General features: G+C 44.0%; 1 protein-coding gene and 3 non-coding genes across 4 annotated transcripts; all 4 read right to left on the bottom strand.

The window, feature by feature from the left end:
• Positions 1-1,748: 1,748 nt before the first annotated feature.
• On the bottom strand, positions 1,749-27,586 carry ncapd2 (non-SMC condensin I complex, subunit D2). Its single transcript, XM_010884972.3, has 31 exons — positions 27,478-27,586; positions 27,031-27,147; positions 26,591-26,666; positions 26,372-26,430; positions 26,093-26,268; positions 25,375-25,520; positions 24,990-25,117; positions 24,668-24,791; positions 24,158-24,305; positions 23,846-24,043; positions 23,033-23,255; positions 21,641-21,833; positions 21,391-21,509; positions 19,143-19,358; positions 18,578-18,752; positions 18,160-18,244; positions 17,897-18,033; positions 13,517-13,649; positions 13,352-13,427; positions 13,052-13,267; positions 12,739-12,908; positions 12,505-12,616; positions 12,273-12,396; positions 12,011-12,166; positions 4,631-4,808; positions 4,429-4,523; positions 4,118-4,198; positions 3,612-3,795; positions 3,253-3,427; positions 2,600-2,722; positions 1,749-1,951 (listed from the first exon to the last, which is right to left on the bottom strand). Exons 2-31 carry the CDS (start codon positions 27,143-27,145, stop codon positions 1,869-1,871), a joined length of 4,224 nt encoding a protein of 1,407 aa, XP_010883274.1. The 5' UTR covers positions 27,146-27,147; positions 27,478-27,586; the 3' UTR covers positions 1,749-1,868.
• LOC114829815 lies at positions 17,531-17,836 on the bottom strand. The gene has a single exon (XR_003777663.1). It is a non-coding gene; the product is annotated as a small nucleolar RNA U85 (small nucleolar RNA).
• Positions 22,642-22,947, bottom strand: LOC114829816. Its single transcript, XR_003777664.2, has one exon. It is a non-coding gene; the product is annotated as a small nucleolar RNA U85 (small nucleolar RNA).
• Positions 23,424-23,727, bottom strand: LOC114829818. Its single transcript, XR_003777666.2, has one exon. It is a non-coding gene; the product is annotated as a small nucleolar RNA U85 (small nucleolar RNA).
• Positions 27,587-27,947: the final 361 nt, after the last annotated feature.

Consider the following 27,947-nt stretch of genomic DNA (forward strand, 5'->3'; position numbering starts at 1 on the left):
ATTAGCCTCAAAAACAGGTCGGTCTGGTTAATTTCCTATAACACACCCAAAACAATTTTGCTAAGAATTTAACCAAATGAGCATGCACATTTCTGGAAAAAGTTATTTTGGACTGATAAAACAAAGACTAACACTGAGTGATAGAGAATGTAGCCTAGGCTTTTATGGCCGCCACTGGAATTGGCTCACTTGTCTTCACTGACGAAAATCTGCAGATTTAAATCCAAGTCCCTCAACTGCTCAATATACAATGTAAGGCCAAAACACTCAGATGGCTGCAGTAGAGGCCTGTTACAGAAGCACTAAAGATGACACGAAGCACCTGGTTGGGTCAGTAGGCCGCATATTTCAGGAAGTTATTGCATGAAATGAATATCTTTAACCTAAAGTAATAGCTTGATTTCAAATCCAAACTATTGGTGTACAGAGACAAAAAGGGGAAGATGTGTCACTGTCAATAAGGACAGAGGGCACAGTATCCTCACTTGCCAAGCATCACTTTCCATCCCATCTTCCCTGTGAGTGCACTGTGGCAGTCTCCCCATTCACACAGTGAGTTACAGTCTATCAGTACCATCTGCTCCTTCGGCCCCCTGTGCCGCAACACCAGCTGGCACAACGCACAAAGAAATGTTCAAAACGCATGAACACAGAGGACAGAAACAAACACCTATCAAACCCACATAAAGGGCAGTCTTTAGAGAGTTGGTAAGGTATGGTTGTGGATGCATTGGTGATTTCACCAGGATTCTCTTGAAATTGCCTACTCATAACCTGACAAACCGACATCTACAAATGTCTGACAATGTTCAGGTTTCGGACGGTCACCCCCTTCCAACTTCAAGAAAACAGGGACCTGAAGAAGAAAACAGAGCAAGTAGAAAACTTCTTAAAAATTGGATCAGACACGCTACAACCAGTCAAACTTCTTGCAGTTAGCAGGTTTGTTTCCTGTGGAATAGAGTTCACTTGTTCCCGAACTCCCATGACTAAATGCCATAAGTGACTAGCCCCTTCATGGAATTACTAAAGGCAGGACTATCAATGCAAGCAGACACCAACATCACTCAGATGTCACTGAAACAGAATGTACCTGTGTGTGCACGCCTTTAGATTTACACCAGTCTTACGCCATCAAATACAGTCTATTCAGACTGCCAATGGGAAATTAGAAGCAAACTTATTTTCCATCGGAAGGTGTTTTTCCCTTTACGTAACCCACGAAGACAGGAGTGCAGGGCACTTGTGTCATTTAAGAGAGGGAGCGAGTAGGAGGAAGAGTGGGCGAGGGAAGAGATTAGCTACAGAAGAAGGGAGGGAGTGAAGCAACAAAGAGTGGATGTGTGTGTGAGGGAGGACAGTACCATTGGCATCGAGGTGTTTATGGCAATGGGGTACAACACCAAGACAGACTGATTACAGGAGAGGTATAGACAGAGCACTTGTCAGAGGGACAAAACACTGAGTGAGTCATGTGTGAAATAAAACGCTCCTTTTTTCCCCCTCTTCCCACGAACATCTTTATCCAGGTATCCAGGGTGAACCTGTTCAACAAACTGAATGAGCAGGCAAGACGGAGAGAACGGAGCAGAGTGAATGAGTAGGAAAGGAAGTGTCCAGCCAAGCTGTGACCGTCCACAAACCTAAAACACACACTTTCACTGGCCAAGGATGCATACAATCCAACACCACTAGTAATGAGGGCATAAATCTGACCACGACCACACACACACCACACACCAGGTTCATAAAAGGGATGAAGCAGGTTTTATTAAGTCATGGATCAGCTACATTGGTTACAAAAAGACAGAATAGTGCCGACGGGTGCGGAATTACAAATACAACAGTGACAGAACAGGGGAACGGAGTCAGTGCCTGAGACGAGCCCGTCTGGATGTGCGAGAGATGGGTGTGGTCACTTTGGGCGTCTCACTCTCAGCCATGACAGCATCTGATTGGGTGGACAAACATTCATTAGTAATTAGGTTACATTGGCATGTTCATTTGACAAACGACAACAAAACAAATTAAGTGTGGAAGTGATCAAAACTAATTGAGGTAGTAAGAATGACATTGATGAAACGATATGTTATGTTGGGTATTTACCATGAGCCTACATAAATGACAAAACCAGTTTTAAAAAGGTGTGGTATATTAACACTTTTCCTCAAGGAAAATTGGCTATCGTGGAGGGAAATATACTCTTCCACTAGGCTACTAAAGAAATGTACATCTTGTCTACTCTAAACATCTACCAAAAGCATTAATCAGTTCATGCATTAAGCATTCATTTAACAGGGAAACAGCCTGGTGTGTGCGATGTGAACCCAAACCATGCCTGCCTACTGACCAGAGTACCCTCCGTTGCCAAGTGTTGCTGATGAAACCCAGAGGACGATGTCCACTTTTAGATACTTTTTAAATGGTTTGTGGTGGTGCAGTGAGGTGAGCCGCTGCCTTCATCCACATGTAACACTGATTCAGAAACATTACAGCGCATGGCAACGGAAGTGTTTGCTCTGAAGCCAGCCTCCACACCAATCATTTCCCCTAAAACAGAGTGCCAAGCAGACAGGGGGCACCCAGAAAGTGGACTTACCCTCTTCCTCCTCCTCTTCATCACTGCTGAAGGTGACAACAGGTTTCTTAGAAGACTTGCGAGTTGGTTTGGGGGTCACAAAGCTATCGTCACGGTGACTGGATACAGAAGGCTTAGCTTGACCTGTGAGAGGAGGGAATTAAAATGGAGAAACATTAGCCACCAGATTCAAGCTAAATGCTACGTCTGATCAGGACAGCACTAAAGTCTCAACAACAAAAAAAAAAAAATACACTGCATGGTCTTTATCTTCTCATGCTAGGCAGATAATCCCCCAGCTGTTTTGGAAATCATAACAGAGAATAGCCAATCAGTGTTTATTTTTGTGTGCAACAGACCAAAGTGACTGCTGTGGAGAAGCTACCCGCCATAAGATGACACAGTAGAATTAACTAATTGGATATCAAACCTCACAACGAAGCATTTGAGATCATGTGAAAATACGGCATGCAGTAATATAGACATTCCTGGTTTCTAAGCCATCTGATGCCACTGTCCTAACCGGAAGTGCAGCACTGATCTCAATGCTAATGAGCCCACAACAAGCAGAAAGTTGGACCTGCTGGCTATAGAAGTGCTCACTAGCTAAGCCACACTAAGTTATTGGCAAAGAAAATGTACAAGAATCCAAGAGAGAAAGAGAGTATGTGGACCTCTCCTGGGCCGGCTGACCCGGGCCTTGTTGGGTAGTGGTGTGTGTGGGGGTGTGTTCTGGCTGGGTCCGGTCCCCTCAGGCCGGTTCTCCTCCTCCATTTCAGGGCTTTCTACGTTCTCAAGGCCTCGGGTGTGCACTGCCGTCAGACGCTTCTCAAACTCCTCCACCTGGGCCTGGGAGACACGGATATCAACAAGTAGCAGAATGAAACCAAACCAAGAAGCGCAAGAGTATTCATTTACAAGGGAAGAAATTCAAAACCCGGACAAATCATTAGGAGAAAGAACTAAAACCGGATAAAACAGACTGTTTTATGCAGCTGTGAGAAATAAATATGACCAAAATCCCTGTCAAAACCTTGAGCTGCGGTTTGGCCCCACGGCGCAGCTTAGCGGTGATGGACAGGAGAGGCTGGTAGACCCCCGTCTCTGTCAGCTTGTCACTGTAACACTCCCAACACTCTTGGAGTCTCTTCAGCCCTCGCTCACACATGGACAGGAGAGACAGAGACACAGCCAGGTCACACCACTGACGTTCAGTCCTGGACAGAACAGAGGCGGGGGAAGACAGGAAATTGGATTAATTACACAGCACAAATAGTATTTTAAGGACAGAGGAAGTCTTTGACCTGGCATTTAGAGAAATTATATTTTCCACCCATGCCTGTTGTGTGTCTGCCTGTGTGTCCTAATCCAAAATGCCCTTTCTGTAAGCTCTGAATGATGAGTCAGAAAGACAGTCGGTCTTGATGATCAGACGACCCAGGCTTTGGTCTGAACACTCTGAGACAGGCACTAAAGCCAGCCGTCATTACAAAACAACGGCCTTAGAGAAAGGACTGTGGAGGCGAGGAAGACGCTCACTTGGCTGTTCTGAAGCGCTGACACAACTTCTCCACCAGGGACTCAGTCTGCCGCTCCTTAGTGATGTAGGAAAACAGCTGCCTGAAAACAGAAACAGCCAGAGGACATGTCATGCCTGACAAGTCATCCACAAGGTGCGTGAAGCCCGGGAGAAAAACATTTTAGCGGGCAACACAGAGGTGAAGTAGTAGATTAAAGACGCCACAACTTACAGCTCGTTCAAAGAAACAGGACAGTGATTCCCTGGCAGACACTAAACCTTCAAACAGACCATAACAGAAATGCATAGTGAATGCAGAAGAGCTACTAACTTCATGATGGTGTAGAAGTCCTGCTCATTCATTCCTCTCTCCGGGTCTGACAGTCGGCTGATGATGTCTGGCAGCAGGTTGTAAATGGCATTGTCCTTTGGGAGGGAAGAGGACACTGGGTTTAACCACACCAGCTCCACGGTCTATGGTCCGGTCCGCATTTCAACTCCACAATGGGGGAAATAACACCGCGGGACTGTACCTTGGAGGCGAGCTCGTTGAAGAAGTTGAGTGCGAGGTTGGCGATGTGTGTCTGGGGGTCGATGAGCAGCACAGCCACCTCGCTGACATGACCTTTAACCTTCAACACATCCTTCAGGACCAGTTGGGTGAGGACAGTTACAGCAGTCTGCCTCACAGAAGGGTTCTCATCACTCAGCCTGAGCAGGACAGGGGTTCAAGTCATTAGATGAGACCGTCGGATTCGAATGTTAATGGGGTAGGAATGGGCTCCACCCTGGGACGTCAGGTGAGTGAAGGCCAGCCAATAAACAACATAAGCCAGATTATATTAGTACAGGAGAAAATATGACCAGCAGTAAGATGGGCCTCCGGAAGTTTAGATTCCAATTCTGGTGACTGGCATAGAACAAAATCCTCAGCCCTCTACTAATACAATGCACTTATTTCAAATATTTGGGTGGGAAAATCTAACAATGGCTACTGTGTCTCCCAGAATACCATCAACCTACCCAACAGAACAGTTTTCCCTGCCCTGTTGCCCATGTCCACTTGTGCAGCTAATGCAGACTACAATGACCTCTCAAATAGCAACCAAAATACAAGTAATATTTATTCTTTACTTGTTACATTTCAATTTGTTTAATTATCTCCTCTGCCTGCCCAGGACTAGCAGACATTATTGGAATTAAGGGCATCCAGCCTATAGTTCCTGATTGGCCATTTTCCGAAGCCTCCAAACACATTGCCTCCCGAATGCTTCTAACATACAGAGAATATAATTTCCTCTGCGTCATGAAAATGTTGCACCAAAACTATCAAAAAAATTATACAAAAATCACTCAAGCTTGAAAATTCAGTCAATATTACTGCTGTCTATTTTCATTGTTGTACTATGTTCTTGTTCAACTCTACTACGCAGTATTAAACACACATCAGAGTAGCATATATTACAGCCTTAGTGTTTTTTTTCCCTCCATCCTTGACGCCACATCGTTTATCTCCCTCTCTCGCCTTCCTTCAGCTGTACTTGGCAATGCTGCTGGCACTGTCCCAGCGTCTTGACATTAGTACCCAACGATCAGCTACAACATTATGACCACCTACCTAATATTGTGTGGGTCCCCCTTTTGCCTTCACAACAGTCCTGACCAGTCGAGGCATTGACTCCACTAGACCTCTAAAGGGGTGCTGTGGTATCTGGCACCAAGCTGTTAGTAGCAGATCCTTTAAGTCCTATAAGTCGCGAGGTGGATCAGACCAGTTTGTCCAGCACATCCCACAGATGCTCGATTGGATTGAGATCTGTGAAATTTGGAGGCCAAGTCAACACCCTGAACTCACTGTGTTCCTTCAAACCATTCCTGAAGCATTTTTGCTTTGTGTCAGGGCGCATTATCCTACATGAAAGGCAGGACCCAAGGTCCTCCAGCAGAACATTGCCCAAAGCATCACACTGCCTCCACCGGCTTGTCTCCTTCCCACAGTGCATCCTGGTGCCCTGTGTTCTCCGGGTAAGTGATGCACACATGTAAAAGGAAACTTGATTCATCAGACGAGGCCATCTACCATTGCTCTGTGGGCAAGTTCTGATGCTCACGTGCTCACTGTAGGCACTTTCGACAGTGGAAAAGGGTCATTAACTTTTTCAGCAATTTGAGCTACAGTAGCTCGTCTGTTGGATCAGACCAGAGGGGCCGGCCTTCACCCCCCCACGAGCATCAATGAGCCCATGACCCTGTCGCCGGTTCACCGCTTTTCCTTCCATGGACCACTTTTGATAGGTACTGACCACTGCAGACCGGAAACACCCAACAAGGACTGCAGTTTCGGAGATGCTCTGACCCAGTCGTCAAGCCATCACAATTTGGCCCTTGTCACAGTTTGAGATCCTTACACTTGCCCATTTCTCCTGCTTCAAACACATCAACTTTGAGGACAGAATGTTCACTTGCTGCCTAATATATCCCACCCACTGACAGGTGCCATGGTAACGAGATTATCAGTGTTATTCACGTCACCTGTCAGTGGTCATAATGTAATGGCTGATCGGTGAATATATTTATATAGATTATCAGTGTTATTCACGTCACCTGTCAGTGGTCATAATGTAATGGCTGATTGATGCATTTATATTGTTAGTGATCTTATGTTAATTGTTTACTTTTACACTGTACATTGCATGTACAATGTCGTTGACAGCAGCCTACAGGTGATTGCAAAAAACTAGAATATCGTGGAATTTATTCTATAATTCAAACAAAGTGACACCTTCATATATTCTATATTCATCACACAAAGTGAAACATTTAAATCCTTTTTTGTTTCAATCTTGACGATTATGGCTTAAAGCATATGGAAATGTAAAAAAAAAAAAAATCTGGTATGTCAAAATAAGTGTATAATGCAGCAATGTCGACCTGAGAATACATTCAGATATTTTCTATACAACCCTATTTGTAAATCGACCCACCCAAGCCCATTAAAAATGGCTCAATTGTGGCAGAAACCCATCCACCTGGCAACACTGCCAAAATGAAAAAGTCTCCTCGTCCGGTCACATTCACAGCATCTCGGTGGTAGGCTATATAGCGTATGAGTGCAAAATTGCGTTATACCACACCAACAGAGTCAGTGAGAGCCTTTGATTTTTATATGCAGAATTCACAACAGAAAGAGGTGATTTGAGGCCTGCTGTAAAGAACTGCACAAATAACTATCATTTTCCCTAATGTAAAGACAGTATTACAGTAATTCTTTTGGCCTTTCATGGTCAGGGGGCATGGCACAAATCTTTTATGATCATGTTCTGACCCCCCAATCAGCCTGTCCTAACACGGCCCGGTGCTTAATGCAGTAGCCTGCCCACAAGGAACTAGGCCTGTGCCTTATTGTAATTAGAGTAGAATTCATGTCTTAGTACCCTTATCAGGCCTCTTCCAGGGAGGGCTGTCTGTGACTCAACACCACCGAGAGAAGTGTGTGTGTGTGTGTGTGTGTGTGTGTGTGTGTGTGTGTGTGTGTGTGTGTGTGTGTGTGTGTGTGTGACAATTACCGAATGCCATGAATCCCTTATTAGTAAAAACCTGTAGATTAGTGTTCAGAGCAAAAAAATAAGTCTATTCAACTGAAAGACCTCAAAACAACCAAGCATAATAATTAACGCTTTACAAAGACAAAAAGAACTGTTGGCAAGAAAGGAGACAGAACAAATAGTAATTAAATGTATTTCAATCAGGGAGGGGGTATGCATCTCTCAATGTGGGGGAACAACCAGCAATCATCATTAAGCTATTTACAATGAAATCCCTTTACCACAGAGACCAACAGCATCACCTGAAATTAGCCACCTCCCTATCATAACAATAAGACATGAAGTACAGGACAATCAGAATTCGGGGGAAGGAAAATAGGCGTAATTAAAGATTTACATCTTACATTTAAATTCCCTTTACAGTTTAAACCTCTTGAGAGACCAAACCAAGGGTTTGCTGCGGTCCTGAAATGTCGGAATACTGAAAGGCACAGTAAACTGCGCTAAGTTGCTATAGCAACAGTATAGGTCAGAACGCCAGAGAAAGACATGATAGCATTAGTGAATACAACATTGCGGTTATTTTCAATCTCCTGGTTCAGTAGACGGCAGCGATTCACAAGACATCAGCAGCGACACACAGATGGACAGGACTTGCGGCGCCCAACCAGGCTCATCTAATTGCCTGCCACACGCTCACTGCATCCTAACAGCTAAGCTAAGATCAGCTTCTCTAATATTATGACAAAGCAATCAATTTCAAATAGCTGGTGAATGACACTGATCAGCTGACAGGGTGAACAACGAAGACAGAGTAATAACTGCAGACCACAGCAAAAGTAAGAGAGCCAAGGTGTTTCCTGACAGATGCTCTGAGTCCGCGTAGGAGGAAACCTATCTGACAACCTGGAATCAAGTATCACTTCACCCCATGATGGCGTCCATGTAACACTCACACACTGTTCAAATCACAGGCAAATAAATGCCTTCCAACCAGATAATCATGTTGACAGGCGGTGTAGCAGGAAGTACAGGCTACACATCAGCGCTATGGCAATCGGCTGATCGGGAAACTTGAAAGTAGAATTCTCAACTTTGTTCCACAACTTGAAAGAAGTCTTATGGGCCAAGAGAAACGGTAAAGCATGATTTGGTTCTACAAACAGCCATCTTCAGCCACCAACATTCGGTGTCAAACCACACTTCTACGGAAAAAGCACACTTCAAGTGAACTGCTCACGTCGGGAAATGAAAATCGGTGTAGAAAATAGTTATGAATTCAGCAAATCAAACTATTTGGCTTTTCAGGCAGAAGAGTTCAGATGGTCAGGAACGTTAAACAATGCAACTTTGTGGTCAGCCTAACAGACTTTGGTACAAGGATGCATTTTCATATGAGATGTGATACTGGGATAGGAAAGCTAACGTAATTACATGTACAAGGGCACATTTTCATGCGTTCTGTATCTGCCAAGTCTAATTTTATTTAGTGAGTAATCATTCTCTCATACTTGTCCTGTCGGAATCAACATACTTTTGTTTTCAGAGAGCTGGTAAATTGAGCAGGAAAGCAATAATGGATCGGGACCAATAAATGTGGCCAAACTTATTAAAACATTTACTGTCAAGCGACTGAGGCGGTGAAAGGGTAACATGCCAACTTATCTTTAAGCCCTGTTTGGACACATTCATGTAGGCTCCATAATGTGGCCTATAAAGTACGTCCAAAAACATTGGATGGACAAAGAGACAAAGCCACACATACACTGCAGTGCGCATGCAGCCCACGGCTCTTTTAGCAAAAACTGTCTGTCTAAAAACACTAATGATGAGTTGGATAAGTGGAAGGTCAAGTTGCTGTGGGCACCTGATTCCAGCGCTCAACCCTCTCACCTTACTTAGCAGTACATGCCCAAGTAAACTTAGTCTAGGAGAGAGATTAAAACCATTTAGCATAATCTTTTGCATAATGTAAAAAGGCCCCGTCAGTCAGTAAAGTTGCATCTCGGTGACTTGAGGACTCTTCGGCGGGCGTAATTCTCAGTCACAGAACAATAACTCCAGAAACTTGCTAGCAGCAGAGAGATTGGTAACAACGGTGTCAAACACTCCTGTCACAACTTGGAATCACTTAGAGATGAGTTTGGCTCTTGGTTTTGTATGGTTGACATCTTTCCTGACAATAACCCCATCACTGACAGTTATCACGCTCAGCAACACATTACCAAACTTCCATTTCTAGCTACAAGACAAGCTGCACAGTATTCATTGGAAGTGATCAATCGACAGACTGAATGAATAGTGGAGGGATATTGATTGTACATAACTATAGACTACATAACATCTTTGTCTTCTGATGTCCTCTTGACCTCCTAATAACTTGTAAACACAGCGCTAGCATGATATTCACATTTTCCTATAAAGACAAAAGACCAAGGGGCTTTGATCCCTCCGGTTTCAGGGAGAACACCCCTCTCCCATACAGCAAAAGAAAAACAAGACTAATAGAAAGTGGTTAACTCAGCACTCGTACACACTGCATGTAGAAATGCCCGTAATTAACCATACATGGTTTGCTTTCTGCAAATAGGTAACATCGGTCTCTAACAATGTGTTCACTCAAAGGCAGTATATGGTAAATCCCATTCAATTACCAATTTTCTCAGCCTGTTATAAAAACTGAACTATGGTTTTACATGAGCCTAGTATAATTATATAAACAATGACCACTTCATGGATTCACATCATGACAAATTAACTGAAGTGGTCAAATTACATGAAATGTTGGAGCCTGTTAAGAAACGTTGCTTGAAAGGTACAACGGGAAAACATTGTTTAGATAAAATAAAAATGTACACGTCAAATAACACACACACGCGCACGCACGCCAAAAGTTTGGACACCTTCTCATTCAATGCGTTTTCTTTATTTTCATGACTATTTACATTGTAGATTCTAAAGGCATCAAAACTATGAATGAACACATATGGAATTATATACTTAGTGTGTCTTATATTTCAGATTCCTCAAAGTAGCCACCCTTTGCTTTTCTGATAGCGCTGCAAACCCTTGGTGTTCTCTCAATGAGCTTCATGGAGGTAGTCACCTGAAATGGTTTTCACTTCACAGGTGTGCCTGTCAGGGTTAATTAGTGGAATTATTTTCCCTTATTAATGGGGTTGGGACCATCAGTTGTGTTGTGCAGAAGTCAGGTTGATACACAGCCGACAGCCCTATTGGACAACTGTTAGAATTCTTATTATGGCAAGAACCAATCAGCTAAGTAAACAGAAACGAGTGGCCATCATTATTTAACAAATGAAGGTCAGTCAGTCCAGAAAATTGCGAAAACTTTGAATGTGTCCCCAAGTGCAGTTGCAAAAACCATCAAACGCTACAACAAAACAGGCTCACATGAGGACCGACCCAGGTAAGGAAGACCAAGAGTCAACTCTGCTGCTGAGGATAAGTTCATTCGAATCACCAGCCTCAGAAATGGCAGGTTAATAGCAGCTCAGATTAGAGACCAGCTGAATGCCACACAGAGTTCTAGCAGCAGACATCTCTAGAACAACTGTTAAGAGGAGACTGCGCGAATCAGGCTTTCATGGTCAAGTAGCTGCAAGGAAACCAATGCTAAGGAGAGGCAACAAGCAGAAGAGATTTGTTAGGGACAAGAAACACAAGGAATGGACATTAGACCAGTGGAAATATGTGCTTCGGTCTGAAGAGTCCAAATTTGAGATCTTTGGTTCCAACCGGCGTGTCTTTGTGCGACGCAGAAAAGGTGAATGGATGGATTCTACATGCCTGGTTCCCACCGTGAAGCATGGAGGAGAAGGTGTGATGGTGTGGGGGTGCTTTGCTGGTGACACTGTTGGGGATTTATTCCAAATTGAAGGCATACTGAACCAGCATGGCTACCACAGCATCCTGCAGCAACATGCAATCCCATCCCATCCGGTTGGCGTTTAGTTCGACCATCATTTATTTGTCAACAGGACAATGATCCCAAACACACCTCCAGGCTGTGTAAGGGCTATTTGACCAAGAAGGAGAGTGATGGAGTGCTGTGCCAGATGACCTGGCCTCCACAGTCACCGGACATGAACCCAATCGAGATGTTTTGGGGTGAGCTGGACCCCATAGTGAAGGCAAAAGGGCCAACAAGTGCTAAGCATCTCTGGGAACTCCTTCAAGACTGTTGGAAAACCATTTCAGGTGACTACCTCTTGAAGCTCATCAAGAGAATGCCAAGAGTGTGCAAAGCAGTAATCAGAGTAAAGGGTGGCTACTCTGAAGAAACTAGAATATAAGACATGTTTTCAGTTATTTCACACTTTCTTGTTAAGTCTCCACGTGCGTTACCTGGTGTAAAGGTTCTGGGTCCAGGGCTCGAGGATGTTGGGGAAACGGACTGTGAGGTCTCCGAGGGCAATTATGGCATTGGCCCGAACGATGGGTAGAGAGGAACGTTCCAGCACCGTGAACAACAGACGGATGTGCTCCTCACACACTGAAGGACTGACGGGAGAGAGGGAGCAGCAGTTATAACACAAAGAGAGGGCTGAGAACCAGACAAAAGCAAACCATTGGTATGAAAAGGTCCCGATCCTATGAGTAGGCAGACCTGATCATCATGAACTGTGAGAGGGCGAGGCAGGCAGCCGCGGTAAGCTGGGGGTGGGAGTAACGTCCGGGGGAACTACACACCCTCACCAGCAGGGGCAGGAAGGAGCACAACAGGTTCTCATCTACAAGAGAGGATATGGTCAAGGCAATATTATTTTTAATAATTAATATAATACATAGATTTTAATAAATACAGGAAAATTCAACCTTAAGAGTTAGGCTTCTCTTACCAGCCAGCAACTCAGTCTCACAAATCTTCCTGATAAGTTCGGCCTCCGTATCGTCAGCAGAAGCTCCCATCAACCCAAGTTCCTCCTCCACTGAACTTTCATTGGCTGCTAGCTGTGAGAGAGAATCACATTAAAAACAATGTATTCCAGTTCCAAAAAAAAAGGAAAACTGCACCATTCTTGTACAGTAGGCTTTCCATCATGTCTCAATGGAAATCAGCATAGTTGACAGACCTTGGCCTTACTGGAGGGGCCCTTTGCCTTCTCCTCCCTCTCCTCTGTTTCTCCTCTCCTTCTCCGAAGCTCAGAGCTGACGCTGCGCTCCAGATGGGACACCTGCCAGAATGCCACGCAGCCACACAGAGACAGCAGCTGGGCCAGGGACAAGCAGCTTACTGCCGGGACTGGAGGTAGGGGACAGACTAATAATAATCATCATCTCACTAATAATAACCACACAATTCACATGATAATACATATCAACAGGCCCAGACCCAGAGTTCACCCGCTCACACCCAGACTATTGCCTTCATGTCCAGTCTCTCACCCTGTTCTCCCTGGTCTTCAGGGTCCTGAGACTCAGCTTGGCCAACATCCTTGTTGGTTGACATCACTCCACCCTCTGCAATCTGGTCCAATAGCAGGCGAGAGCAGCGCTGGAGGAGGCAGGAGCAGATCTGGTCCGGAGATTCGGCCAGGAAGTAAATCAGACGGACAGCCTGCTCCATGAAGCTCTGCCAATGAGGGTCCTCCATCACCACACCTGAGGCAGAATTAGAAAGTCAGTCATTGGAGGGCAACAGTAGAAGGCATTAAATGGGTGTTATTGACACATACGTGTCTGTACCTTCGGCGATGGCCCGTGTGAGGCAGGTGAAAAGCTGATGGTCCTGAGGCAACCGGAATGGCGCGCCTTTGGCTTGCTGGGTGGATAGATAAATTCACCTCAATCACTTCAAAACATTCAAACGAAACATTAAAAAAAGACAGCCGCAAAGGATCCATGTCTCACCCGGACGTGGTCGGTGATGTTACAGACAGTGATGACAGAATCTCGGGCCAGCAGAAAGTCTTCAGTCACCTTCTCTGCCAGAGCCACGGAACACAGCGTGTCCAGGTTACTGAGGACCACTTCCCTCTCCGCTCTGCACAAAAAGACAAATACATCAGTCCACACGATCACAAACTATAATACACTGACTGCCAATAACTGAATAATACGGCCACATTCCACATCCGTTGCATGACCACGCAGACCATCGACAGACATCCCCCACCGATGTTTGGCAGCAGATGGCTAAAGGAACGCTTTGGCTTTCTCCAAACATATACTCGGTCAAATTTAGAAATCCAGGTGAGAGATGACTCAAACCCTATTGCTTTTAATCATTGCTCAGGAGTACAAGTTTTCTGCTCCTTACACAAAGTGCTAAGACTTTGTGAGTTGGCCTTGGATACAAACGGTTTTCAAATTTGAGATTTGTGACATAGTTTTGGTTGAGACTGGGTCACAGAGGAGCTGGTTTAATCTGGCGGCCTTATGAGGTGGTACATATGGAGCATTACCCAACGATCTGACTATTTGGCCTCTCTGGAACTCTTAGTTCCCTCATGTTGCTTTGAAAACACAAATATCAAAGTGGTAATTTGTCAGACCTGTTATAGCTGACATTTCCTTCTAATTGGGACCTCCGCAGCTGTGTTCGCAATTGCGATTGAGTTTCCTCAATAGTAAAAGTTCTTTTCCAAGTAGCGTTTCAGTTATTTTGTCCACCCCAGCAATAATCTTAAGAACGTGTGCCTTCAATGTCTTTCCAGAACACTGTAGACAGGAATAAGCAGTAAATGAGACTGGTGGAAAAAGAACAATGGAAATGTTCTTTTCTACATAATTACTTCTTGATGAGCTTTATTAAGGTTTTCCTCAGCTTCCCAAACCTTTAATGTATTTAAGATAAAAATATTAAACCATCAAACAATTTCAAAGACCCATAGCTCCAATTTAAGTAATCATTAGTTGTTGAATACATAACTTGTCAAATTCAGGGGTTTCCAACAATATTTACAGTACAATGCACACACCAAAACCGGTTGAAGCATCAGCTTTATAGTGGCCCTTATAAGCATTCATTCTCATCTTGGCCCTACGCTCAGCACACACACAGTCCCAGGACAATCTGACGGGTAATCTGTGTAGGAGAGAGGGCTAGTGGAGGTTGTTAGGGGAAGCAAGGGGAGGATTAAACAGGTTATGAATTCTGCCAGGGTGGAGAGAGGAGCCATGGTAGAGTACAGTGTGGGTGGAAAGATAGTCCCCCGTTCCAGCATCCCTCCAGCAATGGCAATGAGTGTTCAAAATGAGAATCCTTCATTGAGAAACCCTGGCACATAGCCCAGACTTATGTGGTCGTGACTTACACTGTGTGGAAGTCAGGGTGTTCTGCTGTGTTCCTATTCACTGACTAATGGAGGATTAGTGAGGAAATGACCCAATGCGAGACTGCAGAGACAAAGATAAGCACCAAGAAGGTAGGCGCTGCCAAAGCAAACCGAAGAACTGTTCACCTTAGAACAATAAGGGTACATTATTATTGGGAGGTTAATCCTATCAATCACAGAACCCAAGCCAAAAAAATATAAACTGTGTCACTCTGAAAGTTGGGTGATACAGCCAGAAAGTCATATCTTCATTTTATATTCATTTTTGTTAAATAAGCCCTTTTCCTCCCCCAATGAAATGAGCATCCGACTAGAGACCAAAATGTTGCTGGATTGACTCCCAATCCAGTCAGGTGAAAAACCATTCATCATGCTGCCTTTAAACAAGACAGGTAACCCAAATAAGTGGCTTGCGAGCAACTAAAACATACTTTAGATGCTACTGCAACACAATAATACGAACCATGCATTACATCACTTAAAGTGTAGCAGGCCTTTTAGAAAATGAATACAGATCTCATGAGGGTACCCTAGAACACCCACAGCTAGTACACTAGAACACCCACAGCTAGCAGTAGCCAGCTCATGAAATTTTAACTTCTAAATTTGAGAAAAACAAGAAAAAAGACAGGTGTTGTAACTAAGCTTGCCCACTAATTCTTAAATCAAACCAAATTAAATCCTTCAACTTTAAGTGCATTACAGTCTTAAGGAACTAGAGGCCTTCCAAGGCATCCTGTTTCACAGGGTATGAAAAGGAGTACTCGCATGTAAACCCATGTGCCATCCATCACCATGAAGACAGGCACATAATTAAGAAACGGTCCTTCTGAGCATCATCAGGCAGCGGTACAGATGAATTCCATGTACCACTAACCACTATTAAAGGCAGCCAGTAATAGGTTCAAAACCAGCAGAAAAGTGAGAAAACCTGCCTGGTAGAGGACGGTGCATCTTGGCCAAATACTAATGAAGCTGTAGGGGAGAGGGGGCAAATAAAGGACCCATGAACACAGTCGGAAAATAAAACTTTGCAAACCTACAATTAAAAACCATCGTCATGCCAATAGCCCATTTGGAAAGGTTGCCAGAGCAACTAAGATATAAGTGCCCAGGGTTTGTTGTACAGTATTGTTGCTGAGATTGGAACATGGTGCTATGGTCATATTAATCTAAAATAAAACTCATCGGCCACACAGCCTAGTATGTGGAAAATAACTGAATTAAGGCAATTTCCATGTTATGGGGTTGTTTTGCTTCGACCGATCCTTATGCCCTAAAGGTCAAGAGAATCAGGAACCTTACTAAGTTAAAAAAAAGGATTATCTTCTATCCAATAAATATTAGAGAATATCCAATAGTGTTACAACCACAGCAGATATGCATCAGAACCAAACATATACAAGACATAAAAAGCTACTTTAAAGCCACACAAACCAGACACATTGTTTTACTTGCCAGACATTGAGCAACAATGCATCCCCAGAATTTTCTGTTGCAGCGTGGCTCCGTCTAATACATTGTATATAATATACAGCGGAGTACATTCTATACTGACACCCCTAACTTAAGATGTATAGAGGGGCATCAGTGGTAAAAGAAATTTACACCCCCAAATTTCCCAATTACTGGTTAAATAGGCTGTTGTGACTGAGCATGCATTACCTGGCCCATGCACACACAAGTATATGAATGCACAAGATATTACTTAGAAATATTTCCCAACTAAATCAATGACACTGTACAATTTGTCTGTTCTTAAACTAAATTTGACAATTAGATGAATGTACCATTTGCAATACAGCAATGAGAGAATTGGTCAGGGGTTTTAACACTTTCTAGGAATTGCATGTGCAGGAACAGTGGAATTCTAAAGTGTCAGGATTTGTTTTTGGTTTTTTAACACTACTAGTTGCCAGAAAGGAAAATAAATTGGTTGTGACCAAATAAAATGAAAACATCAACAGCCAAAACACAATTGACACAATCAAAACTAACTGGAACTGGGATCTCTGAAATGGCTGACCTCTAACTTCAGCTCGGTCATGACAACTGGGACTGAAGAAAATCTGGAACTCTGCAACATCCTATTTACGTTGCAGCGTCACTGACATTTGACCTTTTTGGAGTATGCAGTAGTCTTGACACTAATCCACTTTGGTGGGTGGTAGAGCAAGTCCCTACTCACCGATGACCTGGCCCCTTGCTCAACAGGCCCATCACTGGGCATCGATTGCAGGTGAGGTGGTGATGCAAGCTATATTTGCATGTAATAAATATGTATATGCATACTGGCAGTGGAGGCACAGGCTGCAGAACCATCATGGACATTTAGATGAGGCGCACTTAATGTTTTCAAAGTGCACACAACCCCCGCTATTCTGAAGAGAATTTCTTTTCAGCATGGCTATAGTACAGTTGAAACAGGGCTAACAAAGCGCCGCTTTATAAGAGACCCACAGATGGAAGGAAAATCTAGACCAAGCTAAGAGGTCAGTAGCACAAACAATGTTTTAAAGGGGTTTAATACATCTGTGCCTCCCTGGGATTCAGAACTTAACATTCTTTAAAGCCAAGTTAACGAAGAAACCCTCAGATTACCAAAGAAGAGTGCTCACAGCCAACTGAACATTGAAGAGAGCCGGTTTCTCCTTGTCTCACACATACAGACACACAAACAAACATCAGTCACACTGTCAGCACCCTCCCACAACTCTCCTGTTTTCCTTTAACAGGAGAAACATGTGGTTGGGGCCGGGTCACTGTAGGCCAGCCCTTACAGCAAAGTAGCCAATCTCCACTACATTGCCAAGATTACCAGCCAATCGAAACAAGGGAGATCCCAAACTACTCCTTCAGTTGGCTCGCATTCGCCTTGGTCTCATCATTGGGCAAGAGGTCAAAGGGGAAGGAGTAGGTAGTAGAGGGACAAATGTGCAAGTGTGCATCTTACCGTGCAGCCATACCCAGTAACAGCACAGCTGCCCGTCGGTGCAGGCTGGAAGTCTCTCGTTTGCCAGTGAACCTCTCCCACAGAACCTGAACCACTGTGGACTGAAGGCTGCTGCCACCGCCAAAGAATTCCTGAACCTGGAGGACAGAGAAAAGAGGTGAAGGCGTTAATACAATTGCCACAGGAGGGACAAGAAATTATCAGTGAAGACAAGAGCTAACTCACCCACTGGGGAGTATGCCTGAAAAAGGTAATACACTCACTATCTCCTCCAGACACTGGATGGTCCCCAGAGAGGCATCCACCATCAGTTCAGACAGACTATCCACCAGAGTCTGCGCTTTAGCCCTGAGGAAGAGCAAGACTTAGTCACCACAGATCCCAATCACAAAGCGTAGTAATCAGGCTGGAGGAAGTGTAGTCTAACAAGATTCTACGGTCAACTGAGCAACAGCAGAACATTGAAGACAGATTACAGCTCATCCAGGGAATGTCTGCGGTGCTGGATAGACCAACTACAGATTTCTGGTTCCAGAAGATGCTCCCAATTCATTTCAATACCACAACGCTACTAGAACAGCATTTTCATTTCACATGGGAAGACAACCATTTCAAATGTAACCAGCATGAAACATTTTTATCTGGGTTCAGGCACTGGGCCGGTGTAGACTTGTGAAGTACCTGGTGCTGTCTCCCTGGGGGTTGAGATAGAGACGTCTGTAGGCCTGCACCACAGCATCTTTAATGGTGGCATCAGTAGACCAGACCAGAGGCAGCATCTTCCTCACACCAGTCAGAGAGTTAGCCACACTGAACTCACATACAGTCACACAGAACTGCACAGCCTCCTGGACAACTGAGACAGTGAGACAAAGCAGCAGACATCACAGTCCGTTTTCAAGGCATGGAGACAATGGGAGCAAAGGTCAACCACAGACAAAAGAAGCCAGTTTATGTAGATATGGGTAGGGTTACACAATTAATGTGCAACATCCAAAAATCGATATTTTTAGAAAAAGCCTGGGACCTAATTTTATTTTAAAGTGAATGCATCTGAACTTTCCAAATGTACTGCATGACTACAACGTTTTAGATACAAGCTGTATCTTAAAATGTTGTTTCAAAAATGTTGTTTTCAGTAAGCACATTCCATGGGATGATATTTACATCACCCAAATTTTAGAAGTGAGGTTATTTACACAAAATGTTTTATCCAAATGGTGCAGTCCTAGGTAAAGATGTGTACCGGAGGTTGTTTTCCAGTAAAGCATGCTGTTGATGACAGCAATGGCTGCCTCCACCTGCAGGGCAAAGCTTTCAGTGTCTCTCAGATACTGCACCAGCATCTCCTGTTTCTTCAGCTCACTATCCTCCACCCCATCCTTTCCCCCACCCTCCACTCCCTCTTTCTGGGGGGTGAGCGGTAGGTCCTCTCGGTTTTCAGAGACGTCCTGGTCGGGACCTGCGGAGAAAAAGGAACACATTGGTACAGAAGAGATCAGATTAGAAGAGGTCTTCTTAGAAGCGTATCCACCAGTGTAGCCATAGTGACCAGACATGTTCTCCAGTCCATATGATTCAAACACTAACATAAAATTAAGAGCAAAAGTTTAAAAAGATTTAAAGCACATGTCCCAGATAAGTTGGAGGAAAGTTCTCTGAACACTTAAGGTTAGGGTAATTCACCAGAAGAAAACATTATCATCCATCAAGCCACGGTCATAAAAATACACCACTTACATGGTATAAAGCTTCTGGCTTGACAAAGTAAATAAAAAACTGGCTTTGATAAAATACCTTTTTAGCATTGATTTTGCTATTAAAGTTTGCAAAACCCCTTTCCACTACTATTTTCACTGACTGAAATGTACTTGAGGAGTGTGATGTTAAATTGGGATAGTTTACAAAAAGTATCTTGACATTATACAAGAGCATGTTATATCACAACTAAACACTGTCCAAAAGGCCTAGGAAAAGCCATGTAATATTGACAAAAGCAGAAGAACCGCTTGTTTTGAAGACCATGGGCAATACAGATAACCCAAGGGCATAGTTCTGCCAACCGATGAGTTAGTGATGAGGGGAAAAGGTTATAGGGCCATCAACCTATCCAAGCATCATGGATAAAAAATAAAATAATAATAATAATACTCATTCATAAAAGGGAGGTGCATGCTGGGAGCACAGTAGGAAAAACTGTCAGAAACAAAGCAATTTAAAAGGACTTGTAGTTAGACATTGTTTACAAGCCACAAACCGTATAAAAATATTAACCTGAACAATTATAAAACGGTACTGTTAAAATAAACATTCGAAAAAAACTAAAATAACAAGGCCATGTTATTTGATACCCTTGCTCTGGAGAATGACAAATGTAAGGAAAAACCAATATGAAGTGTCTCAGAAAGGTGTTGGACCACCACAGGCAACCAAACTTCAATAGGGCTTGGCATAAACCATACAAGTAACTGGGCGCTACTGGAGGGATGGAACACCATCCTACAAAACATTCCCTCATTTGGTGTTTTGATGGAGCTGTCTAACACGTTCTAAAATAACCCAGTGGAACTCCTATGGGACAACATCTTATGACTTAAGGCAATAGCAGACCATTCACATTTTAATGCACATCAAACTATTGTGACCACTCATGCCCTGTGGACAGGGGCATTGCCATCCTGGACGAGACCCAAAAACAAACCCTCCTTCAAAGTTATTTAGATCCTTTCCACCTGCCGCCTCGATCCAAACATGGAGGTCAACTGGGCATGCTCATTATTTTATACATGCCACAGACCATGATAGGATGTTAATGTATTAATTGTATCATGCAGCACCCCTGTATGGAAAAACCTGCATTCAATGGGTTCCTCCAAACACGTATTCAGGTGTTTCACCTGTCACGATCTTAAAGCTAGGTATCCTCTACTAGCATAAATGAGCTTATACAACGGAGATGACTCTTTATGGTTCCCAACACTTTTTTAGTTACTTTACCACCAACAGAATTTTGCTCTCGTCGGAGTTCCCGCAATGTACCCCCACATGTTCATTTTACTAGTAAGCCTAATTTGGGAGTCTTATGAAGTGTTTAGTTATTTAAACTAAATCTGTATAAAACATATGCAACATTTGGCAGTCTATAAAGTACACTAATGTAAGTCTGGATAAGTGAAAACTTCAATAGCAGCAATAGGACAATCATTTACATGCAACTGTAGAACTATTAAAAGAAATTCAACAGTTAGCAGTCTGTATGTCATAAAAACATTAGTTACATCACATGATCTGAAGATTGTTTAACTTCGACCTGACACTAGAGGGAATAATGAGCAGATTCACAGTTAAATAGCGTGATTGTTTGTCACGGTGTTGCAGTAGGAGACATTAAAAAGACAAATCAAGGGAAGGTCAAATAAGAGTTGAACGGTAATCGATTTACGCACACTAGGTAGCTTAATGCCCTGAGACCAGGCTGGAGTCATGTGATATACCTTTAAAGAGCAAGGCCAGGGTATCCATGACCGTCTCAGGGGTGAGAGAGGTCAGAGAGGAGAACAACTCAGACTCCGGGTACAGGCTGTGGGCTCGCACACAGAGACGCACCGCATTCCTGGAAACAAGCAGTAATAAAGTGTGTTGACATCAGGTGAACACGGGAGTTGACATTTGTTATAAACAATTATGGCCATGATTCATACACTAGAAAAATGTGCTTGATCAAAACTTGATTTTAGGTCCTACCTATATTTGTTGACACGGAGGAACTGCGCAATCTGCACAGCAGTGGCGTGGTCATCCGCCCCCTCTTCTTCTGCCTCCTCCTCTTGCCGCTGCTCCCTCTCTCCATCACTGGTGGGCTCCAGCTCTGCGCGGACTGTGAGAAGCAGCTCGGGTTCCATCGCGGCCCACAGCTCTGAGGCCTTGATCACAGCAACTAGAGCGAGGGAAGACAGTTAATCATATACAGTACCTAGTGTTCAGACCCATGAATACATCTAATGTCACAAAATTACAGTTCACTGACATGATGTTCCATTTGAGATTTTAAAATAAATGAATTAAAATAATTTAAGACAACACTGGTTTAAGTTGTTACTTAAGTATTAAGCTCCCCACTCAAATAAGGGATTCTGGTACACTCTTCTTGGCAGACTTGCTACAGGTTAGTTGTACGACGCTTGTGGAAAGCAAGACTGGAAGAGTCCCAGACCCATAAAGGTGTATTTGCTCTCAAGTTGTATTTTCTTCCATTCATTTTAACAAGAGGTCTAGTCCATGCTGATAAGTAACCCCTCAGGGTGATGCTGCCACCACCATAGTTTACTGTTATATTTCAAGGATGGTGTGTCTGTGTTAGCTTTGCACCAAAGTGCTTTAAATGTTGGTCAAAAAGCTAGCACGTGATCTGAAGGGAGCAGAAAACTGTTTCCTGCATTGCAGATGGGTCACTCATGCTTTGTGGCAAACACCAGACACCCATTGAGATGCAATTTTGAGTAACCACTATCATGCCACCTCCCCATTCAGATCATTGTAATGCAGAGCTTTTGATATGGTTGACGGATGCACCATTACTCAAATCCAGCCATAGGAGTTGTGCAGCACTTAAAGTGATTGTTGACGTCCATGGCTTCTCACAAGTCCAATGCACAATTTGTAATTCAGATACATGAGAATCGGCAAAGAGTACATAAAGAAAAGGCAAGATGCAGTAGAGATCAGAATGGAACAGTCCTACCGTGTTCCCTCAGATTACCAAAGAAGAGTGCTCACAGCCAACTGAACATTGAAGAGAGCCGGTTTCTCCTTGTCTCACACATACAGACACACAAACGAACATCAGTCACACTGTCAGCACCCTCCCACAACTCTCCTGTTTTCCTTTAACAGGAGAAACATGTGGTTGGGGCCGGGTCACTGTAGGCCAGCCCTTACAGCAAAGTAGCCAATCTCCACTACATTGCCAAGATTACCAGCCAATCGAAACAAGGGAGATCCCAAACTACTCCTTCAGTTGGCTCGCATTCGCCTTGGTCTCATCATTGGGCAAGAGGTCAAAGAGGAAAGAGTGGGTCGAAGAGGGACAAATGTGCATCTTAAATTTTAAACAAAACAACAATAATGATTATTTACCAGGAGCGTTTGCCTGCAGTTTCTCTCTCAGCTCTCTGAGCCTGGCGGTCTCCTTCTCCAGGGGGGTCTTCAGGTCAGCACTGCTCAACTTGCAGCTGTAGGGGTTGTGTGCGATGAATGCTGCCAGTAGTTGGATGGCACTCTTAACCACATTGACGGACTTGTCCATCAGCCTTCCAACAGTCAGCCCCATCACCTCACTGTACCTGTTCAGGGGAAGAGCCTGGCGAGAAGAACAAACAAAACCAGACAAAGTAATTATCTACCACACCACGTTAGCTGTTGATAAATCATTCAAGTCATTTCTGGGGGCTGGAAAGTCAACCAAAGGGAGATTTTATGCATACGGTAAAGCCACTTCAAACTACCGTATGTTACTGAGATGTCCCAATGCCCTCAGATTACCAAAGAAAATAATCAAAGCAAAGGCAGTCAAAGAGTGATGCCTCCTTGCCAACTGACACACACACACACACACACACACACACACACACACACTTTCAGCTGCCTCCATACTGCCCTCTTCCACTTCTTTGGGATGGGCAGAGAATGTGGAGGACAGCTAGTTTACTGTAGGTGGGCCCTTACAGCAGAGCAGCCAATCTACACCACACTACCAAGATTACCCACCAATCAGAAGGAAGGAACACACTCAGCCTGATTAGCTCATACTTGCCGTGGTCTCATCATTGGGCATTGGTGGAGACTTCAAATCACTAGTGAACTTAGTGAGAGCAGACTTATAGATGGTACAATCCAGAAGGGCTTCATACAGCAATAAGTGCATTTAAGATAAGGGCTGCGTGAAAACACCTTGCTGTTGACGATGCGCGTGTAGACCTGCAGAACGCGGGACCTGACGTGAGAGTGGACGTCGTGGAGGTGCTCTTGCAGTGTATCCATGAAGCGGTCCCGGTCAGCCTTGCCCGACTCATCCAGACCATCTCCACTCAGAACCTTTACCAGCACCTCCCCCAGAACCTCACAGACAGCCACACGCATGCTGGGGCTCTGCACACAGGACACACGTCTAAATGACTACGGCTGAGAAAAAGGTACGGACAATGGCAGGAACCAGAGTGGCAGCGCATGGTGGACGGAGCGTTTTATGTCCGACGCCCCTACCTCTCCCTCCAGGTGTGTAAGCAACACACTGATGTTGGGGATCATGATGTCGGGGACCAGCGTGGCAAGTTCAGACAGGAAGCTAGAGAAGGCCTTGACCCCAGACCCCTCTCTGGCCAGCTCCTCACTAGACTTCTGACCGATCTCTCTGATAGGGTCAATATTGACAACAGGGCGTCAGAACATATAAAACCAACGGCATTCATGTTGTACTATTTACAGCTCCGGGAACAAATGAAGAGACCACTGCACCCACCCCCCACCCCCATTTCCTTTCCAAAAAAAGTTAAGGAAGGTTTTGAGGGAGGAACAGAAGCATTCAATTTGCAGAGGTCTCTTCTGTTCCTCACTCAAAACCTTCCTTTTAAATTATTTGGAAGGGAAAGAAAAAGGTGCAGTGGTCTCTTAATGTCTTCCTGAGCAGTACACAGTCCAGGCACAAAGACAACACTGGGTCCTTAAAGACTCTGTAAAACAATACATGGGTAAAGAAAGTGACCTTATACGGACCTCATAACTTCACCCACAATGGCCTTGACGCCATACTCCGTGCTCCACACGGCCACAGCCTGGGCACACACTGAAGACAGCTGCTCCAAGTGCTGGAGGAGCTGGATCACCTTGACACTGGCCCCTGGAGAAACCAATACCAGACAAAAGCACAGTTTTCACCAGGATTTTTTCATTTATTTGCACTTTGAGATTATGCTTAATAATGAAAAGCACTCGACAAATGCAATACATTATTAATTACTGCAGTGGACCCATTATTTCAGTGTATCAGTACAAGTTCTACAGAGCTTTCTGGGATCAGTAGTCGTGTGCAGCTGACCCAGGAGGTGGTTGTATTTCTTCACTTGCACCCCCAGCAGGTGGATAATGGCATCCCTTGTTGATTTGCTCTTCACGTGGTTGATGGTTGGGTTCTCCAAAAGTTTATAGCAGCAACACGTCACACAGCTGAGAAGAACAAGTTCACAGCATGTTACACAGGATGGAAGCTCCACTCACCAGATCTCAGATGTTGACCCAAAGCAGCCAGGGAACAACTCCAAGCCTGGAGTGCCAAAACACTTCTCTGTACTGCCCCAATCAGGGATTGGGAAACGAACTAAAACTGAAGTGTTTCCACCTGGCAGGGCAGAGGTTGCTTCGTCTGGCCATACAGAAATAATCTGAAAATCTAACAGCACCCTCATTCAGTCTGGAACTCTGACCTGATGAACTCCTCTTCTACCAGAGAGAGGCTCCAGAGGGAGCGGATGTCCAGCTGAAGGAGCTGGATCAGAGCCTGCAGGACAGTCTCCCTCTCAGAATCCCACTGCAACAGACCTTCTCCAGCAGCCTTACCCTTCTTGCTGCCCTGAGGGAACCGAGAGAAACATCAGCTACAAACGGATTACCCGAGAAAATCCTGGTCATAGCAAATTCTGTCAACAGTGAGTTGTATTGTAGAGACATTTTCAGCAGCTTCCATCCAGCCTAAAGCAGAGACGAGTACCAGGAGAAGAATATTTTGGAAGACATCAAGGGGTAAAAAAAATAAAATAACATGCTCCATCTCATCCCATGTAGTTGTATGGCATACATGACCACGTATGGCATACATGACCATGTGCTGTGACCGGACCTTCTGCACCTCCATTGTACTGTGCCGTTACATGTCTTGCCAAACGGACAGCTCTGAACAGCGTAGTGCAGTTCATAAACTGGACTTTGATAGGACACATACCACTGTCAGGTAGAAGAGCAGCATGTGATGCCTTTAGCAAGAAAACACAAGAGAGCTGTCTGCATTTTCAAGGGAACGGAGCTTATGGTCTGTTTATAGAGTAATGGTAGAAAATGGGTTAGTGCAGGACATCGTTCAACCTGCCCAACTGTTCAGTTTATACACCATGCGCAACTGAGGCCAAAAATAAAATAAGGACATACCTTACTGGGTGCAGTGACAATACTCTGCCTGTAAGAGTCACTCTCTATGATTTCTGCGAGCTTGCAGAGGAGGAATACACTCATTTTCACAGCATTGAGCTGCTCCTTCCGGTCCGGCGCGGACAGTGAAGCGTTGAGGAGGAGGGCGGGCAGAGATACAGACAGCCCACTCACAACTAGATGAAGCAGAGAAATACAGAGGAGGCCAAATGGTGTAAAAGACACACTTGCACAGACATGTGGTGAGACCAACATTGACAGACCCCCCACCCCGCTGACCTTGTATGAGCAACTCCAGGGTGTCCTCTTTCACATTCAAATCAACTGTATGGCAATGTCTGAGGCAAATAAAAGAGCAAGCAACTCTGATCAAGACACCAAGTAAGAATCTTCCTTATAGACTGAAATTGTCAATTATACACAATACCTATAAAACATAGCAGAAAATGAATATTGGTTTATTTTCACATGTTACCATATACTACATAACATACTCACTTCAGCACGCTGTAACAAGTGTCAAAATGCTCCAGGATACAGAGTGGCCCCTGGCTTCTCAGGGCAGCCTTGAACCCTAGAAAGAAAGATCATGAAATAAAGGGAGCTATATCAGAAGGACCATGATGTCTAACAACAAGCATAAACAAATGTCACATGAAATTGTGGGGCAGCCTATTAAGTGTTTGTGTTACTGGAGAAAGTCTGAATGACTTTTTTTCTAAATTGTTACAACAGACGTTAACAAAAGCAGTGTATAATAGAACTTCGGTTCTAGTTTCATGCGGAGGACCTGGACTTTCATGTCCTGGACTTCGGAATAACATTCGACTTTCTATTACGGTGGATTACGCTTTTAAGGGTTCAATACGAACCGCTATCGCTAGAGTTGATGCTATGGACGCTGATGCAAAGTCAACAGAAAACAATGCGAAACTTACCGTTGAGATGGGAGGGCAGTTGTTTTGGAGAGACAACATCCTGAACCACGTACTGGTTAATTCCCCCAGTCTTCACGAGGTCACTCACACACACAGGAACAAGAAAGTCCCACATCACTGTAAAGTACACAATACAATACTAACATGTTGATAACCAGTTCATGCCCGTTCATATGCAGAGACAAACGACCAACTAACATGAGCATTACTTAGGTACATATATAACACTTCCGTTATTTATTTACAGTAAGTTAGTTAAGACTGTATATGGTACCATTCCAGCAACGCAGCTAATACGTAAAATAGGTAGCTAACGCATTAGCTACCTAGCCATGTTGGCTTGCGTCTCAACTATTGTTTTGAGCTAATTAATGTTAGCTAACTAAGTTACTATTTGCTAACTAACTAACGTTAATCACAAGGTATAATTTAACGTAAGAAACTTACCAGTATTTTTAGTAGAACTCTAAGCCACAACTGAAGACAGCGACAACTGTAACAGCAATGTACGAAGGCACCACTACAACGGTTTGATGTGAAGTTTTGAATTTTAAGAGCAGCGCGCCAACGGAACTACGTCATCGGCATCACACTCCGCCCACTAACCCCTCCCAAGTTCTATAAAATAAAAACAAATCTCCATTCCATCTTTCTCTTTGGTGGTATTTTAAATTTCTTTCTGAATTACTTTTTTGTTGTGGTTGTTAAACCCGTAAGGTGATCAAACAACAACGCCATCTTTCTGCAGATCTTGGACTCTTCCACGTTCTTGTTCTTACTGCAAACTGAAATGCTGCGATATTGTAGAATGTAGTACTACATTACGATTTATATATAACAAATTTGCAACTATTAGACTATAATATTTCTAGCAAAATGTACAATGATATTCAAAACCGAACAACACATTAAAGGAC

This window comes from Esox lucius, chromosome 20 (assembly GCF_011004845.1).
Source record: "Esox lucius isolate fEsoLuc1 chromosome 20, fEsoLuc1.pri, whole genome shotgun sequence".
NCBI lineage: Eukaryota > Metazoa > Chordata > Actinopteri > Esociformes > Esocidae > Esox > Esox lucius.

Bases quoted from the DNA above. Each gene is read 5' to 3' on its own strand.
- ncapd2 (XM_010884972.3), bottom strand. From the start codon at position 27,145: ATGTGGGACTTTCTTGTTCCTGTGTGTGTGAGTGACCTCGTGAAGACT. The intron at 26,269-26,371 runs GTCAGCGGGGTG...TGCTTCATCTAG, and splicing joins CCTGGAGTTGCTCATACAAG to TTGTGAGTGGGCTGTCTGTA. The intron at 25,118-25,374 runs GTCAGAGTTCCA...TGTTCTTCTCAG, and splicing joins GTAGAAGAGGAGTTCATCAG to CTGTGTGACGTGTTGCTGCT.